Below are 19,457 nucleotides of genomic sequence, written 5' to 3'. Positions count from 1 at the left end.
GGGACTAATTATTGAAACATTTTATGTAATTTAGCAAAACTTATCTATAACATTAAAAATGTACATTTCAAAGAAAATCTGTGACAGAACATTGTGAATATCAACTAAAACTTGATCTTCCATAGTTACTGGATATGTTGGAATCCTATGCTCAGTTTGAGATAGATGAAATCACTGGTGAGGCATTTACCATGCATGATAGAATAGACTTGCACTACAACAGAGTCAATGCATTACAGGTAATATCCCTACATTATAATCTTCTTTATACTATTTTTATATTTAACCAATTTTTATTTAATATGAGATGTATAATTGTATGCATTCCTCTTTTCTTTGTTTTTATAGACAGTTGTATTCAAACATTACCCTGAACTGAAGAATTTTGCCATCAAGAATGTAGCAAGTATTGATTCTAAAGAATCACTTCTTAAATACTTTGAACCTCTCAGGTAAGCTTATTTAACTCTCAACTTTATGAGCTGTTAGAAATAAGTTAACCTTTTCATTTGATGTCTCAAAACTGTCCCATTAAGTATTATTCTGTTCTTCTTGTAGATATGTTAACATCACGTCTTCTTTTTTTTTTTTTAAACCAATTTGTCAAAAGTCATGGATTTATTTCTAATATGTCTTGCACAGCCCAGAAGATTTGCACAGCATATTGGCTCATCTGAATTATCTGCCTCCTTTAGATGAAAAGATTACACCATATTCTAAAACATTTCTCATTGAGCTTTTGGTAAATACTAAGATAGTTTTAGTAAAAAAGATATAAAATGCTAGTGGCTTCTATTTATATTTTCTGTCTCAAGCAATGTATTAATACTGAGGTTGACATTTCATTCTAGATTTGGAAACATGAACGTAAAAGATCACAGCAAGAAGCCATTAATGAGATTCCTCTTTATCCTACAGAAAAAATTATTTGGGATGAAAATATTGTTCCTTCAGAATTTTTCTCTGGTGAAGGTATGAAATATTTTTAAAATACATGATTTTATGAAGTTTTCTTGACATGTATGTCAATAGTTTTTTTTTTTTAATAAATTTTATTCATTTTCAACTGAAACAACACTATGGTATCAACTAAAGATTTTTTTCGTTTTATTTGTTAGGATGTCTGGCCTTACCAAAGTTAAACTTACAGTTTTTGACACTTCATGACTATTTGTTGCGCAACTTTAATTTGTTTCGTCTTGAATCCACATGTGAGTAAAATACAAATAATTCTGAATTGTAATTTAATCTTAGTACTTCTATTTCTGTTAAAGAAAACAATATGAATGTCAGAATTTTTTTTTGTTCAGTTAGCGCATTCCAATCATTTGTTTACCTGAATTCAGATTTCAAGTACACTCTTTAGGAATATATTTTCAATAAATATTTTTATACATATATTATTTACCTTTTATTACTTTCATTTTTTTTATACCATGAAATGTTAGAAAAAAATTGCTAAAATATTATGATTAATTATAAAAAGTAGACCAAATCAATTACATTAAAAAAAATTATATCTTCTCAGTTTAGAGTAAAAAAAAATTCATTTAGTAAATAGTTTGTTATCTTGAAATTCATTAGTAAAAAGCTTATTCTGACATTTATAATTTAGTATATAGCTTATTAGTCTCACATTTATAATTTAGTAAAAAGCTTGCATCTTGACATTTTAAATATTTATACTATTTTCTTTTCAATTTAGATGAAATTAGACAAGACATTGAAGATGCTGTCATTCATCTGAAACCATGGTAAATTTATAAATATAACAAAAATGTATTTCTTGACTAAGCTCTAAATATAAATCTGTATTCAATAGGTTTCATAAAACATTCTTCAATGATATTTGTTTTTAGACTTGACTAACAGTAAATATATCAGCCTATTTTCAATATCATCCTTACACTCATGGCTGCCTGGTTGTCGGTTTGCGCGCTGGACTGTCGTTTGGATTTATCTATGGTCCCAGGTTCAAACCCTTCCACTCCCATCCTCCCTTGTCCTGCGGGAGGTTAGGACTAGGAAATAAACTATCTTCAACTCTGAAGGAACATCTAAACATGTAAAACATTTTACAAACAAACAAACTCATTATTTGGTATATTTCTACTCATTATTTTTTTTCTAAATATTGAAAAAAAATTGGAAAAAGTTGATTTAGATATGTATCAACATTTTCTTTCTAATGATGTTTTATATATAACATAAACATTACCAGAATAAAGAAAATCCTTAATGATTGATTTTAGAATTTTAACTATAACATTTTAAATATGTTTAAGTGGGGTTGATAATGGTAGGTTGTGATTACTTTTATAGTTGAGGAAATAGTTTTTGTTTAATGACAAGTGAGTAAACTTGTTTGGATTTTCTTGTTACAAATTATAAATATAATCAATTGTTTATTGTGTTTTATGTCTTATATAAGTATATATGTTTTATATCCAAACACTTTGTGTTAATTGTTTTAATTTAGGAAAGCTGAAGATGGACATTGTTTATTTGGAGGTTGGGCACGTATGGCACAGCCAATACATTCCTTCAGTATAGTTGAGGTAAGATTTGTGCTACTTCATTTCTTTTATGTGAATCAAATTTATTCTTTAAGACTTTTCTTAGGATCATTTGAATTTGTCTATATTTAATGTAGACATATGTTGTCCAGACTAACGACAATTGACAATTCAGAATTCTGTGATCATAATCATCTCGAGTGTGTCCTTTTTTTTACAAGAAGTATGATAAGCATTCTACCTTCAAGTTTGAAGATTGCAGTGAAAAAGTCTTCAATAAGTGAACTTAGCTTGGGAATTGAGACATATATAATCATGTTTGATAGCCTACAACTTTAAATAAACATAGGATTATCCCTTCTGAAGAAAGTATTTTCTAATGGCAGTAATAAATTGACATCCTTATTCAATTCTAGGTAGCAAAACCACAGTTAGGTGAGAACCATCCAGCACAGGTCAGAGCTGATATCACCTTGAACTTGAGTGTCAAACCAGATGTTAAAAATGAATGGCAAAGTAAGTGTTTCATGAAGAAAAAAATAAACATGGGCATGTGAATTTGTGAATTTATTTTTAAAATTTAAGTAAAAAAAAATTTTAGTCCTTTTTTGAAAAACCAATTTTAATTTTATAATGTTTTATAAATTTAACTTTTTATTTTTATACATCACAATATGTGCTATAGTACAATATATAGGTTCATATCCATTCACAATTTACTACTTAAGTCTGTTCTTTTTATTTATGTTTGTATATTGTTTAATTTTTTTTTTTTCTAGATTTAAGAAAACATGATGTTGCCTTTTTAATAACACTGAGACCAGAGGTACCCTTTGGATATAAACATATTTACAAGCAGCCATTTATTCCTCAAGTAAGAAATAGTATTGAGAAGACCTAAACTTTTTTGTTTGAATATATTCTTTATATGTTAAAAACTTTTTTTAAAGTCCTTGCAGCTGTACAAAGTTATTTAGGCTCTTTTTTTTTATCTCTAGGTAGGTCTTGTTTATGTTAGAGGTTGTGAAATTGAAGGATTACTAGATGAGAATGGCAAGCTGATTGAAGAAGGTAATGTTGTACTCATTCATATATTAAAAAGTATTTTTATTATTTGTTTTCTATATATTTGTACTGCAAGCTATTACAATACTCTTTTTTGCTTTTAAGTTACTCTCTATATTTTTATATTATTGATATATTTATAAAATGATTTACTATTTGTTTCATTGATCAGTCAAAGAATCTGACTAAACCAATGAGCACAATTAAAATATGTCTGGAGCTCTATGTTCTATATGTAGTGTGAGCTAAGTGAGTCTCTAAAATTAATAGGAAGTTCAATTTGTCCAATGTAGAATAGCTGTATACTTGAATTAGACAGTTAAATTCTGTTGCAGAAATAAAGATATTTTGTTATTGTCCTGTTGATGTTTTCACCTACCAATTTCAATTGACACAATCTATGATCTTGTTGGTACTCCTAAGGATTTATAAATATTTATTTTGTAACACTGTACAATTCACCTTGCTCTGGCTAGGTGGGGTCCATAGGTGTTGAAATTTAGTTAGAGGGAAGAATGTTAACTCAAATGCTGTTTTTATTTGAAATTATCATTCAGCTGTCAATGTTGGTACTCATTATAGTCCATGAGTAAAAATACACTGACCTGGACCAGAGTTAGCATTACAACTCAGCAACTTTGGGCAGATAGTCTAGAAATTAGGCTTCCATGTAAATAGAAAGTAGGCCTAGGTCATGAGAATTAGTCCTAATTCTTCTGAACCAACTGAAAGGTGCAGAAATGCATTAGGGTGGCTGGTGCAACATTATAAAATACAAAGAAACATAAGAACCCATCAGAAATCTGTAACTAAACAAGAGTCTCATACTCTCGATTATGCCAGTGAAACATTAAGAAATGAAATTGGTATTTCACTAATCAAATGTTTTCTGTCTACTCTCAGCATTTTTAGAACAAGGTTAACCATCTGATTACTTGTTTATATCTGGCTTTATTTAACAAAAACAAGTATTGTACTCTAGAACAATAATGCTCCTTAAGTGCAATAAATTAAAAAGGCCAAAGTAGCTTTAACTGGAAATTTGAAAATGGCAAAATAAAAAACTAACAACCCATGACAAACCTGGAGAGCACTGCAAGAAAGATAAGCAGTCTAGTTGTGTTGACTGGGAGGATGCTAAGAGGATTGTGTCCCTAAAGTGTTTAAGTGCATAAGACAAACTAATCAATAAAACTAAATTTAATATTGTGAGGTTCTGACTATATAGTTCTTTACATACTAATATATTATTTATTATTTAGGCCCAGAACCAAAACCAGAGTTTCATACAGACAATCGTACCTACAGAGTATGGCTAGATCCCAATCAATACCAACTTGATATGGCCAACACAGTCAATGGAGAAGAAGTAATTAAATATACAGTTCATTAGAACTAGACTCTTCAGTGACTGTTTTAAGTACTAGTAACCTGAATATGTTTTTTTTTAATCTTGCAGGATGTGTATGAAACATTCAATGTGATGATGCGCAGAAAACCCAAAGAGAATAATTTTAAAGCAGTGCTGGAAACAATTCGAGACTTAATGAACACAGACTGTGTTGTACCTGATTGGCTGCATGATTTGATCCTAGGTTATGGTGACCCTGATTCTGCTCACTATTCCAAGTAATATTTTTTAATGTACCGTGTTTAAGTATTAGTTCATATAATTGTATTGTTTCAATATTATACCATTTATGTAATTGTACTGAATTCAGTAAAAGTATCAATTAAAAAGAGATGTTTTTCTCTTATATTCATTGTGTATTAATAACATTTCAGAATGCTGAAAGGAAGCTCTACTTTAGACTGGAATGATACCTTTCTCAGCCTAGAACATTTAGAATCAAGTTTCCCTGAACATAAAGTAACAGTTTTGGGTGAAAAAGAGACACAAGTACCACCATTTAAGTAAGTCTTTCACATTAATATTCTTAATATCAACTATTTAAATTACTTTAACAAGCTCATTTCCATTGTAAAATTAAACTTGATGGGGGAAATTTAAATGCGATGATCAATGCTGTTTAATCTGTTTTTTAAATTGCAGCGTGCTCACATTTCTATATATTTGTCAAGCTTTACTTAGTTGTCACTAGAACTGATTTTCAGTTTTTATGTTACGCTTCACTGATTTATGCTCCGGGGTTTGGTCACTCATTTTTTGCTATTTGATGTCCAAAAGAAAATATCATTGACTAATATCCCTTGACTAAAGTATATATTTTTTTTATTACCTTTGTACAAACAAAAAGAGTTGTTGAAATGGGAAGAAATGTTTGAATTACTGCTGCTTAATGAAATCATGATCTGATCAGATTTGTTTTACAATATAAAATGCTTAATTAACCTTTAATTTTTTTTAAATGAAATAAATTTTGAAATTTTGAACAATTATGAACATTTGATTGAAATGGAAAAGATATGGAAGCTTTGATTTGTTTATCATATGGACTAGTAGGATCATTTGTCTATAAAGTTCCAGTTTTGTTTTTTTCTGAAAAATCTAATTATTGTTAAAAACATTTGGAATACTCTTTTATTTTAGTCATTTGTTTGTACTTCTGACAATATCGGTAATAAACAAACCTTACTGTAGTAAATATGACTTACAATTTTTATCTTTTCTTAAGTCTTGACAGTTGTAGAACAAGTGATTTGCCATCAAGCATTACATTCTTGTTACTTGTCATTATTAGCATCTAATCCAGCTAAAGACTCATCCATTCCTTGATGCTATCTTTCTATCTTTAAATTTTTTTCTTTTCACTATATCTCTTTCTTCCTGATAAGTTCCTTGATGGATGGTCCTTGCAAGTCCCCGCATATTTGACAGTTCCTTAAAAAGCCTCAGGCAATTTCCTTTTTATTTCCAATAATTAAATAAGGGGGAAAAATGATTGTATGGATTTACAAATGAACAATGGAAGTAGATAAAAGGTGATCCTTAAAGACCATATTATTTAGTTTTGGTTATAGTGTTTACATCAAAGGAAATAGCTTGAATCAATTAATGAGATAATTTTTCTAGTGCACTATGCAGTTTACTCTATTTAATCAAATGTGTGTAACTATTTATAGGTTGATGATTGAGGAAGAAAAATCAGAGGGTAAAAGAAACTTGGAGACAGATACAGATAAACTTGCTGTGAAGCAGCTCAAAGTATGGCCTCATATCATTCCCAGCAGAGGACCTTATATATATAACAAGCCAAAAAAGTTAGTATTTTATCAAACTAAAACTACACAATGTTTGCTTCACATTGGATTTGCTCACATTATTCAACATGGGATTTTTTTTTCTTAGGAATAGCATCCAGTTTACTCCCACCCAAATAGAAGCCATCAGAGCTGGCATGCAGCCTGGACTGACTATGGTAGTTGGTCCACCTGGTACTGGCAAGACTGATGTGGCTGTACAAATTATCTCCAATATCTACCACAATTTTCCAAATCAAAGGATGCTTGTGGTGACTCACTCTAATCAGGTAAACCATGGTTCTCTTAGGTTTCTCTTACGACTTTATTGTGATGATTTTTTCTGTCTTCAACTTTTTTACATTAAATTTTTTATTATTTTGTAGTTTGAGGGTTAAAGTTTTTTCTATGTAGGCACTCAATCAACTCTTTGAAAAGATCATGGCTCTGGATGTTGATGAAAGACATTTGTTACGTCTTGGTCATGGTGAAGAGGCTTTAGAAACTGAAAAAGATTTCAGCAGGTACACTTTTAGATTAAATCAACATTTTTATTCCATTTTTTTTTGTTTGAAATATGGATATTTATAATTCCTTTAATTGGACTTTAGATATGGACGTGTCAACTATGTTTTGGCCCAGCGTCTGGAACTTTTGCAAGAAGTCAACAGGCTTCAAATTAGTCTTGGAGAGACAGGTGATATGTCTTATACCTGTGAAACAGCTGGCTACTTTTACATTTATCAGGTACTTTTATATGTCTTCATTGAAATTTGTAAGGTACTTTCTAGATGTCTTCATTTAGATTTGTAAGGTATTTTCTAGTCTAGACGTCTTCATTTAGATTTGTGAGGTGCACATTACAATTTAGGTAAACATCTTTATGAAAGTTTCTGACAAAATCAATCATTAGAGAAAGAAGGCCAGCTTATATCATTGAAGTGTACTTAATTCTGTTTTAAAAAAAAGAAAATTATATATCAGAAAATTCTTGGATAAGTTCTGACATTTTTATCATCTCCATTGTTCATTTTGTTGTAAGTGTCTGCCATTGTCTGACTATTCATAATAATTTGTAGAGCTAAACTATGTGTACAATACCTTATCAGATTTTATCACGTTGGGAAGAGTTCCAGAGTAAACTGAAACCTTATATGGACAAGGTAAGAATCTATTCAACTAATAAAAATCTACTAAACTAATTGAATTGATCTCATTCACAAAAACATTTTATTTACAAGGAATTTAACATTTTTGCTGCTGACTCTTGTACAATCTGTGCCAAGTAAAAATAGAGTTCTATTTTTAGTTGTTCAGCACAAGGGATTTAACCTAATAGGCTTCAATTATAAACCCTGTTCAGAGTAATTGGTGTAGCGTAGGGTTGATAAAAGTGAATCTGTGCATGTAAATATTTGTCCACAGAAGTTTCAAAAGTTTATGAGATTTGCACATAGTAAAGTGAATGAGTTTCACAATTTATTTTTATCAAAAGTTTGGTCCATCATTAAATTCATGTTCTATAGCTTCTATTAATGGAATCATTGTTGACTTCCATACACAATATTTCCCTCCATACCAAAGATGTTCAAGTTTGTGGCATTAAATTTTGTTTTATTCATTTTCAGGACGAACATGCCAAAAAAATCCAACAATTTTTTCCTTTCAATAAATATTTCGCCAATGCACCTCAACCTTTGTTCAGTGGGAAGTCATTTGCTGAGGATATGGCTGTAGCTGAAGGATGTTTTACTCACATAAATAAAATTTTCACACAGCTGGAGGTAAGATGTTTCATCACATCCTCTAGCCAGAGATTTCAATCAATTTAGAACAATTTCTGCCTTTTTTTTTCTCTAGCACATCTGAATCTCCCAAATAGCCAAGGTTAATAATAATAATAATAAAAATATTGCATCAAGCTAATAGAAGAAAGAGAAATGTACACATGTGTTACATCGACTACAAAAAAGCTTTCGATTCAGTTCCGCATGATTGGCTATTAAAAACCCTGGATATTCATAGAATCAACCCAAGAATAAAACAACTATTGAAAGTCTGTATGAATAATTGGAAGATAAATCTGCACGTGATAAACTAGGTTCTGTGCACATAAGAAGAGGTAATACCAGGGTGACTCACTATCTCCACTCTGGTTCTGCCTAGCGATTAATCCTCTATCTACATTACTCCAAGACTCTACAAAAGGTTTTAGGGTTGACACTAAATGTACAAAATGTGTGTCCCACTTATTATACATGGATGATCTAAAGCTATATGCAGAAACCGAGCAAAAATTACACACCTTAATCAAAACGGTAAAATGCTTTAGTGACGATATCTGTATGTCTTTTGGCCTGGATAAGTGTGGCATCATAAGCATTAAAAAGGGCAAGGCAACAAACACCAACATTGCATCGAGAAATTGAACTCTGCCTCTCTTTATAAATATCTTGGAATAAACCAGAATGCCAAGATAAACCATAAGAAATTAAAAGAGGACTTTCTAAATATAAGCAAAGTGTTAATAAAATCTTCAACACCAAACTGTCTGGCAGTAATCTCATCACTGCAATAAACAGCTGGGCCGTCCCAGTGCTCCTTTACACGTTCCGTGTGATCAAATGGACTGACACCGACCTACATGACATTGACAGACTCACTAGAAAATTACTAACCTAATTTCGATGCCTACACCCCAAGTCCTCCACCATAAGGTTATACCTGCCCAGGAAGGATGGGGGTCGTGGATTGCAGAACATCTTCAAATTGTGTAATATGCAAGTTTTAAAAATACGATCAAATCTGCTCGCCTCCAGCAATCAATTAGTTTCCTTTCTACGCAAATATGACTCCGAAGCAACCCCTCTGAACCTACACAATGCTGATGTCAATGTTGGTTTGGACGACGTAGGGCATGAGATTCGCCAATGGGAAGAAAAAACACTCCACGGAAAAATTTCCGGCTTTTTTTACATGGGGACAACATTGACAAGGCTGCTTCCTTAACATGGCTCAAAGCAGGTCATCTCTACCCTGAAACAGAAGGCTTTGTTACAGTAATACAGGACAGAGTAATCAGGACAAAAAATTACGAGAAGCATATCCTGAAACTCAATGTTGTCGACAAATGCCGAAAATGTGGAAATGGCGAGTCGATTGAACACATTATGGCAGGATGTCCAGCCCTATCAGAATCAGCCTACCTAGGTTGCCATAACCAAGTTGCAAAGTTAATACACCAACACCTGGCTTTGACGTACAATTTGATCAGTAAGGACACTCCTCCTTATTTTAAATAATCTCCACAAGAGGTTCTTGAGTCTACTGAACATCTGCTGTACTGGTATAGGCCTATTTTGACCCACAAAACGGTATATTTTAATCGCCCGGATCTGCTGTTCATCGATAAAAAAGAAAAAAACTACCATTACCGATATCGCTGTACAACTGTCTCATAATTTAAGAAAAACTGAGATAGAAAAACAAAGAAAATATGGGAACCTAGGCTTGGAGATTAAGCGTCTATGGAAATTGTCCAAAATAACAATATACTCCATTGTTATATCAACCGAGGGGATAATAACAACTGACCTCACAGACACCTTCAAGGCCCTTAACATTCCTAGGAACATCCTCGTTGCCTGTCAGAGGGCGGTACTGCTGCAGACCTGCCACATGACCAGAAAATTCCTCAGGGGAAACTGTTAAAGGGATGAATTTTGTTCCTCTTTAGCGAAACTCGACCCTGGCAGCGCCAGAGAATGACTACTCGTTCATTTCTAACATAATAATAATAATAATCTTTATTGTCCGTATGGAAATTTGTCTTACAATTTTCTAGTTAAACGATTCCTGTATTACAGTTCCATCTCTCATTGTTTGTTTAGTCTGTCCTTATGTAGTATGATCTTGTTTCTGTTTGGGTCAAACCTTATTTTTCTGTATGAAGAGAAATTTATTTTCTTGACCTTGTAAGACAGCTGAGCTTAAAATAGATTTTCATTACAATAAAGACTTTTTGTAGCTTTCAGTCTGACACACAGATCTAACTGATAGCTTAGAACTTTTTCTGGCTTACAAGATTTAGAATTTTAGCATAAATTGACCTTTATGACCTTTCCTATTGAACACACACTGACCATGACTTTGGCATTCCAAATAGCAATGTTTTTACTTGTATGAGAACCTTATAAATAAACCAACACATTAAGCTTCAACATGTTTTAATCTATGACTTAAATGATTTCATTCTACAATGTGCAGGAATTTAGAGCCTTTGAACTTTTGAGAAGTGGTTCTGACAGGGCAAATTATTTGTTGATCAAAGAGGCCAAAATTATTGCCATGACTTGTACACATGCAGCTTTGAAAAGAAGAGATCTTGTGACTGTTGGATTTCAGGTAGCTTGATACTAGCCATTCTTAGTGACACTTTCATTTTTTTAAACTTAATTAAGTAGCTTTTAACTCCTCTTGGCATAATTTCGAATACTCTTTTTACATAAAAAAATCATGGCCTAACATGCTGTCATTCTCATAGTAAATCACAAACATAACATATGATTAAAACTTACTTTAATGTCTAATCCTAGCATAAGTTCACTGCTAGTTTTTTAAATAATTTTATCAAGAAAAGTGGCATAATGGCTAAGTGGTTTAAGCACTTGGCTGTCAAACTCAGGATCTCTAGTTGAATTTACTGTTGTGGTTGTGATTTTGAATTCAATATAATTTTTAGTGAGTCCATCCAGCTTTAATGGGTATGTGTACTAGCAACTGGAAAATTTATTATTTGACAATTTTATCCTTTGGACTAAAACATGTTCACTGTGATATGCAGGAATGGTTTGAAATACATCAGAATTTTGTTAATTATCTCCTTTCTTTTTGGACAGTTTGACAACATTCTTATGGAGGAATCTGCTCAGATTTTGGAAATAGAAACTTTTATACCTCTCTTGTTACAGGTAAATAGAAATCTTTCAAACTCTTTCCTAACACCTTCACTCTTCAACTCTCTAGTACATTTTGGTACAATACTTTAGATTCTTATTAAATATTTCTATAAAAATTGTATTGTTACTAAATTGCTTACAAAGATTTTATTTCTCGTATTTGAAAGATGCAAACATTTTTTTTGTAATAACAATTCATTTTAAAAATTTAAAGAAATGTGAACTATTTTTTTATTGTTTTGTTGAAAAGATTGTCTCTGGACACATAAAATACCTCAGACAGATTATACTTTTATAATTTACAAGCCTTTAATATGACTCCTTTACTATTAAATATTTTTTCCTTAGTGAATAAGACACAAAATTTAATTATTGTTAGGTTAGTTTTACTTTACAAGTTTCTGTGTTATTTCAATAGATTTTACTTGGGTTTCACTTATCTCATTTTGAAAAAAAAAAATTTCTTTCTTTAATCTGTAGAACCCTAAAGATGGGAATAACAGATTAAAAAGATGGATTATGATTGGAGATCATCACCAACTTCCACCAGTTATTAAAAACATGGCCTTTCAGAAGTTCTCTAACATGGAACAATCTTTGTTTACTCGTCTTGTTAGACTTGGTGTACCAACAGTTGATCTTGATGCTCAGGGTCGAGCTAGGTCCAGGTATTTCTACTATTTGATTTCTATTTCTTTGCCAATAAACTTGTCTCATTGATCTTGATGCTCAGGGTCAGGGTAGGTCCAGGTATATCTACTATTTGATTTCTATTTCTTTTCCAATAATCTTGTCTCAATGATCTTGATGCTCAGGGTCGAGCTAGGTACAGGTATATCTACTATTTGATTTCTATTTCTCTGCCAATAAACTTGTCTCATTGGTATTAATTCATTGTTTCCAACACTTATTTAGTCTGGCTCAACTGTACAACTGGCGCTACAAGAAGCTCAACTCTCTACCACATGTACTGATAAGACCAGAATTTAGACTTGCCAACGCTGGTTTCTTATATGAGTTTCAGTTGATTGATGTGGGTGACTTTAATGGTGTTGGAGAATCAGAACCTAATCCTTATTTCTATCAGGTATTCACACAATCGAAATATTATATTTAACAGTAAATCATAGACATACATTTATAGGAGAAGGAAATGTCTGTGACTTACTTTTTATTGCAAGGACAACCTGAAACCATTTAATAAAGTTATTTAATACAGAATAATCTTTTTTTTTAATTTGTAACTTCTACATTTAATGTCTTTATAGAAGTTCTGGGACTTTAATTTAAATTAATTAGTTGTATGTATAATAGAATTCTAATTGGTTTTTGTATGCATAATAGAATCCTAATTGGTTTTGCTTTGATTGACTATTAGAATCTGGCTGAAGCTGAATATGTTGTGGCTGTGTTCATGTATATGAGAATGATTGGCTACCCAGGTGAACAGATTTCTATTCTGACAACTTATAATGGACAGAAGCATCTAATTAGAGATGTCATTCGACAGAGATGTGGAAATAATCCTTTGATTGGCTGGCCTCATAAGGTAATAATTTAAAACTGATGCCCAACTTGCTGCCCACAGATTATGTCTCCCATGAAATATATCAGAAATTCGTCTCAAGGCCAAAAAAAAAAAAATTTAAACACTACTGATTTAAAATATCTACCAAATTAAAATATGAACTTAGCGCCTCACTGATTCAATGATTATACATGTACTTAATTTATTTATTATGTAACAACTAACTCAGCAGTAAGCAACATGTACATTCATTGTAGACTACATTCTACCATCTTACAAGTGTTTACATTTCACTTGGAGAAGTTGTTATAAAATCATTCCTTAGTAATTGTTTAAAATAAATTAGTCATTTGAGCAGTTTGAATTGTATAAATAATTACTATCTTACTATTATTTTCTAATTTCAAACTATTTGTAAAAGTTTGTCATTAAATGAAGAAAACAATTTGTATCAATGAAAAAGTTGAGCTCATATGAGATCATCACTAAACAATACTTTTTCAAGTTTCTTGATATAATCAATCATGTTAACCTCTTGAAATGTTTTTCCCATACAATATTTTAATAGTTCTTTAAAGGTGAAAGTTATGACTAGGGATTATATTACTGAGTTCAGTGTTTTTAATAATACATTCATGTATAAGAAACATAATAGATGAAAATGAGAATTCATGACTAAAGGAATGTACGATTATACAAATAAAATGTATGATGATATTTCTAAAGAAAAATATGGTTGTATTTCAAACAGCATGAATGCTTTGACCTTTATGACTGTATTACATTTAATTCTTTAGGTCACAACAGTAGATCGTTACCAAGGACAACAAAACAATTTCATTCTTTTGTCACTAGTGAGAACCAAGGCTGTTGGACATCTTAGGTTAGAGATTTTTTCTTTGAAAAAAAGTTTTTCTAGTTAATCTACTTTTAGCTCTAGCAATATACAAATATTAAATGACTTGTATTTTGATATTTGTTCCAGAGATGTCAGACGTTTGATTGTAGCTATGTCCAGGGCCAGGCTTGGACTTTATATTTTTGCCAGGTCATCTTTGTTTAGCAACTGCTTTGAGCTTACACCTGCTTTTAACATAGTAAGGAATATATTGGTCATAGTTATTATTTCTGTTTGTTTGAGATACCATTTATCATTGAAATAGGGAGATTGAAACCTGGTGAAGACTGGAATTTTTTACTTTGGAATTTCTGGATGCCTGAGTCCACCTGACTCTAATGAGTATCTGACATACGTTTGGGAAGTTAAGGTGGTTTTTCATTGTGTGCTTGGTCACATGACACCCTTTATTGACCATAGAAACAGATTAGCATAAGCTTTACATTATCTGCCCCATAGATTGCAAGGTCTGAAGGAGATACTTTTACTTTTTTATTATTATTTTAACTGACATAGAAGAGAACAATTGGCAGCAGCCAGCTTTCAAACAAGACAGCTGGAGATTTTTTACAAGACTGCAGGATACACATTGGAGACAAGAAAATCCACAGTCAAGGCAGATGTAGACAGCAAAAAGAGAACCTAAATCGACCAAATGCTGACAATGGTTATGTCTGCGCTGGATGTGACATAATATGTATGTCCCAGCTGGGACTGCTTAGGCTAATGAGGAATGTAATATTTCCCATGGCTATGCAGCCTCAGCTGTGACCTACATGTTTTGCCACATACAGCGTAGACATAACCATTGTCTGATGGTGGTTGTTTTAAATTTCCTTTTTCACCTCAAATGAGTATCCCACGGCCTTTGTAAGTGATTTCTAGCTGTCTCTTTCTGAAGCTGGCTGCAGCCACATGCTCTCTTCTGTCAGTTAAAGCAGGTTGGCGCCTAAGCTGGTCTTCAAAGCGCTTCCATGGGGTACCTCTGTTTCACTGACCACCTTTCAGCTCACCAAACATTTTAACACAATAAATCATGCTCAAAAAAGTTAAATAATGTTTATTCAAATAAAAAAAAAGGATTGACACGAGAGGTTCAGTATATAACAATAATTGGTGCAAAAATGTGAGGACACATCAGAAAAGTTAATCAAATAGATGTCAAGAATATTGCATACCAACATTAATGCAACCTATAGTGTCTTATTAGTGTCCTGGTACTGGCACAAACACTTACAGCACCCAAACAACTAATGGCTTATTTCTTATTTCTATAAATCAAATAAGAACATAAAACTAAAATGTTATTTAACCTTGGTTAGGCCAATAATAGAATATGCATCCTCTGTTTGGGACCCCTCAACTCAAGAAAACATTAAGAAACTAGAACAGACACAAAATAGAGCAGTGCGATTCATAACAAACGAATATTCACATTTGACTAGAGTAACACCTTTAGCAAAATCACTAAATTTAGAAAGCCTTCAGGACAGAAGGCTCAAAAGTAAAGTAGCAATAATACATAAAACACTGAACCATAATCTTCAAATACAAAAACAAAATTTAATAAAATACTCTGAAAGACACAAAGATAAAGGCACATTCCTCGTCCCATATGCTAGGACAAATTTGTACAAATACTCCTTCTTCCCTAGTGCTATTAGAGCATGGAATGGGTTGCCTGAGCTAGCCAGGAAAACCAGTGACTTGGCAGAATTTAAGTCATTGGTTAATATGCATGACTAAATGTATGACGCGTAGGACGTAATCATCTTCTTTTTTGAAGTAACGTCTGTATTATATAAGATAAGATGGCTTTCAAGTTATGTTACCTTATATAGTTAGTTATGTAGAAATGGAACCATTTCTTTGAGTCCTATGTTTATGTTACAGTTAACATCTCGAGCTCAAGTTCTCTATCTCTTGCCTAATGAACACTATCCTTGTGAGAGAAAGGTAAGCCAAAGTTTTGGATCAATCACATAATGGCGTTTTTATTATTTTGAGAAATTATGATGGATGCATATATTTTTTCAAAACAATGTTTGTGAGCTAACTGCTGAATTAAATAGTTTGCTGAGACAATTTACTCATACATTTCATAGTATTTCATTTCCAACCTATGAATCAGCATTAATAGTATGAATTTAATTCAGTATTTAATCTAAAACACTCTGTCTTACTTCCACCCTTGAATCAAGTCATCAAAGACATTGTTGCATTTCTTCTATTATTATTATTATTATATTTTGTTTCCAACAGCTGCAAGAAGTACCAGTAGAATCTGCCATGGTAATTTCTGACATGCCACAAATGGCACAATTTGTGTATGATTATTACAATGCTAAAGTGGAAGAGCTTATGAGAGGTAGAGGCTTTATAAAGGTGAGTAATATTTGCTGGATAAGAAGCTTGGTACATTTGCTGGTTGATAATATATACATAATTGATATACATAATTGTGTAGAAATATTACTGAATGTTAAAATAATAATTTTTTTTATACCTTTTAGGCTAACAAGCTTCAAGCACCACCCAAGTTAGAGAAGAAGGTGGAACAAGGAAAAGTGGAACAGGAAAAAGTGGAACAAGAAAAACAAGAAAATTGATTTCATGTATTGCTATGAACTATTTCTAAAGAAATGTTTTACATGTTTGAAGATGTAATTAATTGTTACTCTGAAATCTTATTATTGTTCTTGTCATTCTAAATGCAAGGAAACAGACGCAGACCATTTTGTTATGTACATATTTTATTTTGTATTAAAATGTTTTGTTGTTTTCTGCAAGCTATACAAGCTGAATTTTGCCTTTGAAAATTGAAAATGTCATTGTATCATTTGTATAAAACATGTCAGTTATTTCAATGTCATGTACAATATCGTTTTCTAGACCTGAGAAATTAATACATAACTAATACATTGAAAGTACACACTGAAAGGACTTTGTTCTTATAGATGTAACATAACAGATGCATCTTTATTTATTGTTTCACTTGGCTTCATTCAAACTTTAAATCACACAAAAATTTATTAATAATAACGAAGGCTTCAATTTTGATCATTGAATACACTCTATATTTCAAGTATTAACAGTTACACTTTACATTGATCATAAAGTCTGTTATTAGACTATTACTTCAAGAGAACATTACAGGAGCATTGCTTCTATTGGTTGTTATCATTGGAGAAAGAAAAATAAATTATATAGGAATAAATTAAATATTTTTCTGGTTGCTATAGCAATGCCAAAAACTTGTGGAGAAGGGGGGATTGTTAAATTGCTCAATTATCATTTTTTACTACATTTTTTCGTATATATGTATATACATACACAAACACATTTTATAACATTTAATATATTTTATTTCTTGGAAACCCTAACACCAGCAATAAAATTAGGTATTAAATGTAATATGCCCTTAATAGCTTCAATACTCCACAGAATAATTTCATTAGATGCATTGTTTTTCACTTTGCTTAAGTCGATCTTGAAATGCGCGCAAAAGTATGTAAATAATTAGCAAGGCCTCAATTTTGATCTAAATTGAATACACACTATGTAAACAGTGACACTATTTAGTGTTTCCTATCATCAGTAAAGATTAGTAAATACAATATAAAAAAAAGAAAGTAAAGTTCTCCTTTCAGACCTTGCGTTCTATAGGGCAGATGATGTAAAGGTCATCTGTTTCTGTGGCCTACGGTTAATGAAGGTGTCATTTGGCAGCACAACAACCAACTGCTTTTACTTTTCCCCAACTAATGTCTGGTACCCATTAGAGCTGGGTGGACTCAGAGGCGCCCGAAGATCCCGAAATTAATAATCCCAGGATTCGAACCCTGGACCTCAGTTCGGAAGTCAAGCACTTTACCACTCAGCCACCGCCCCTCCATAATACAATATAATGAGAGATAATCTTACAAATATCTGCTATGATTCACAACAGCAACAATATCAATGAAAGAAAAATGGTAACCCCCCCCCCTCCCCCATCTCCATAATCAGGGATACATAAAGTTGGCTGTTTGTCAGTAAATATGCCACAGTCAATTATAGGTTGCCAAATGTCATGATATTTTTGAGTATGTTGGTAAGAACTATTTACTTCTAGTAGAGTACTATAGTAAATTCTTTGAGATAAATCTTATCCCTACACTAAAAGCTTCAGCTGTGATCATACATATGAAATCACAATTTGCTCGACATAGTATCCCAAAAGAAAATAATCAGTGACAATGGACCCTCATTTGCTTGTGAAGAATTTCTCAAATTCTCTAAAAGCTGGGGGTTTAAGCACATTACGTCTAGCCCCAGATTTCCACAATAAATAAAGCTAGAACGTCGTTTCAAGACCCATATATGGCCCTCTTGCAATTCGAAATACTCCATCCCTGATAGACCTTCACCTGGACGGCTGCTCATGGGCCGCCATCTGAGGACAAATCTTCGGACAATGGAGGCCTATCTCAGACCTCAAATCCCAGACAAAAAAGAAAATGCTTGGAAAAGAAGAAAAAGTATTCAAGCAAAATATTATAACAAAACAGCGAGACGTACATAGCGACCACATATTCAACCTGGGAGCAAAGTGTGGATGCAAAAGAAGCCTGGCGATTTATGGGAACCAGCAGTGATCATCTCAGAAGCGGAGACCCCGAGATCCTACTGGGTAAAATTACAGAATGGGGTAACATACCGAAGAAATAGAAGAATGTTAATAGACGCATGTACAAAATCAAAGGTCATGCCTAATATTTTTAAAATGAACACCCCAGAGACAGTCATTAATAGTCAACCCACACAGCCAGAGAACATGAGCGAAACAAACATGCAACTTGAACAGACTACCACTACCAATCCGCCGCCAGTGATAACTCGATATGGTAGGCAAGTTCGGCCACCAGTACGTTACCCTGACGCAGATATATTATAGCTTTTATATAGCGCTACTTTCATGCTTATAGCATGCTCAGAGCGCTTTGGTCCATTCTCATTTGTGGACCGGTGGGAGGGAGGGGGTATCTAGGAGTTGGTTTTCCGTGCTGCCTTTAGGCGCTCAGTAAACACAACTCTGCCCGAGTCGGGTGTCGAACCTCGAGCCCCCTTCTAGGTAGCCAAGCCAAGCCAAGTTCAAGCGCACTTGGCCTCTCGACCACGCTTCCCACAAATTAGATAATTAGATACGTGTATATCTTTTTTTACTATTATGCAATTTTGATATAATTAATGTCTCTATTTGTAAACCTAAACTCTTGATTTTTTACTACACAATTTATAATTTATATTGT

General features: G+C 32.5%; 1 protein-coding gene across 2 annotated transcripts in view; it reads left to right on the top strand.

Annotated features, from left to right (window-relative positions):
- Positions 1–17,106, top strand: part of LOC106055493 (RNA helicase aquarius-like) — a 39,724-nt gene extending 22,618 nt beyond the window's left edge. For both annotated transcript variants that reach the window (XM_056028481.1, XM_056028480.1), the window contains exons 11-39: positions 126–239; positions 349–452; positions 643–742; positions 852–972; positions 1,119–1,211; positions 1,706–1,754; positions 2,480–2,558; positions 2,933–3,032; positions 3,296–3,390; positions 3,515–3,587; positions 4,844–4,950; positions 5,041–5,210; positions 5,367–5,495; positions 6,666–6,803; positions 6,892–7,072; positions 7,197–7,306; positions 7,394–7,529; positions 7,892–7,945; positions 8,411–8,566; positions 11,049–11,186; positions 11,681–11,752; positions 12,221–12,408; positions 12,656–12,827; positions 13,119–13,289; positions 14,066–14,151; positions 14,254–14,365; positions 16,060–16,122; positions 16,429–16,551; positions 16,680–17,106. In XM_056028481.1, the coding sequence (XP_055884456.1) occupies positions 126–239; positions 349–452; positions 643–742; positions 852–972; positions 1,119–1,211; positions 1,706–1,754; positions 2,480–2,558; positions 2,933–3,032; positions 3,296–3,390; positions 3,515–3,587; positions 4,844–4,950; positions 5,041–5,210; positions 5,367–5,495; positions 6,666–6,803; positions 6,892–7,072; positions 7,197–7,306; positions 7,394–7,529; positions 7,892–7,945; positions 8,411–8,566; positions 11,049–11,186; positions 11,681–11,752; positions 12,221–12,408; positions 12,656–12,827; positions 13,119–13,289; positions 14,066–14,151; positions 14,254–14,365; positions 16,060–16,122; positions 16,429–16,551; positions 16,680–16,775 (3,330 nt within the window). In that variant the 3' untranslated portion in view covers positions 16,776–17,106. The remainder of the gene's footprint in view (positions 1–125; positions 240–348; positions 453–642; positions 743–851; positions 973–1,118; positions 1,212–1,705; positions 1,755–2,479; positions 2,559–2,932; positions 3,033–3,295; positions 3,391–3,514; positions 3,588–4,843; positions 4,951–5,040; positions 5,211–5,366; positions 5,496–6,665; positions 6,804–6,891; positions 7,073–7,196; positions 7,307–7,393; positions 7,530–7,891; positions 7,946–8,410; positions 8,567–11,048; positions 11,187–11,680; positions 11,753–12,220; positions 12,409–12,655; positions 12,828–13,118; positions 13,290–14,065; positions 14,152–14,253; positions 14,366–16,059; positions 16,123–16,428; positions 16,552–16,679) is intronic.
- Positions 17,107–19,457: the final 2,351 nt, after the last annotated feature.

Source organism: Biomphalaria glabrata, chromosome 5 (genome assembly GCF_947242115.1).
Source record: "Biomphalaria glabrata chromosome 5, xgBioGlab47.1, whole genome shotgun sequence".
NCBI classification, from domain to species: Eukaryota; Metazoa; Mollusca; class Gastropoda; family Planorbidae; genus Biomphalaria; species Biomphalaria glabrata.
Note: the sequence above shows the minus strand (reverse complement) of the source record. Positions and strands in the feature narration are given on the sequence as shown.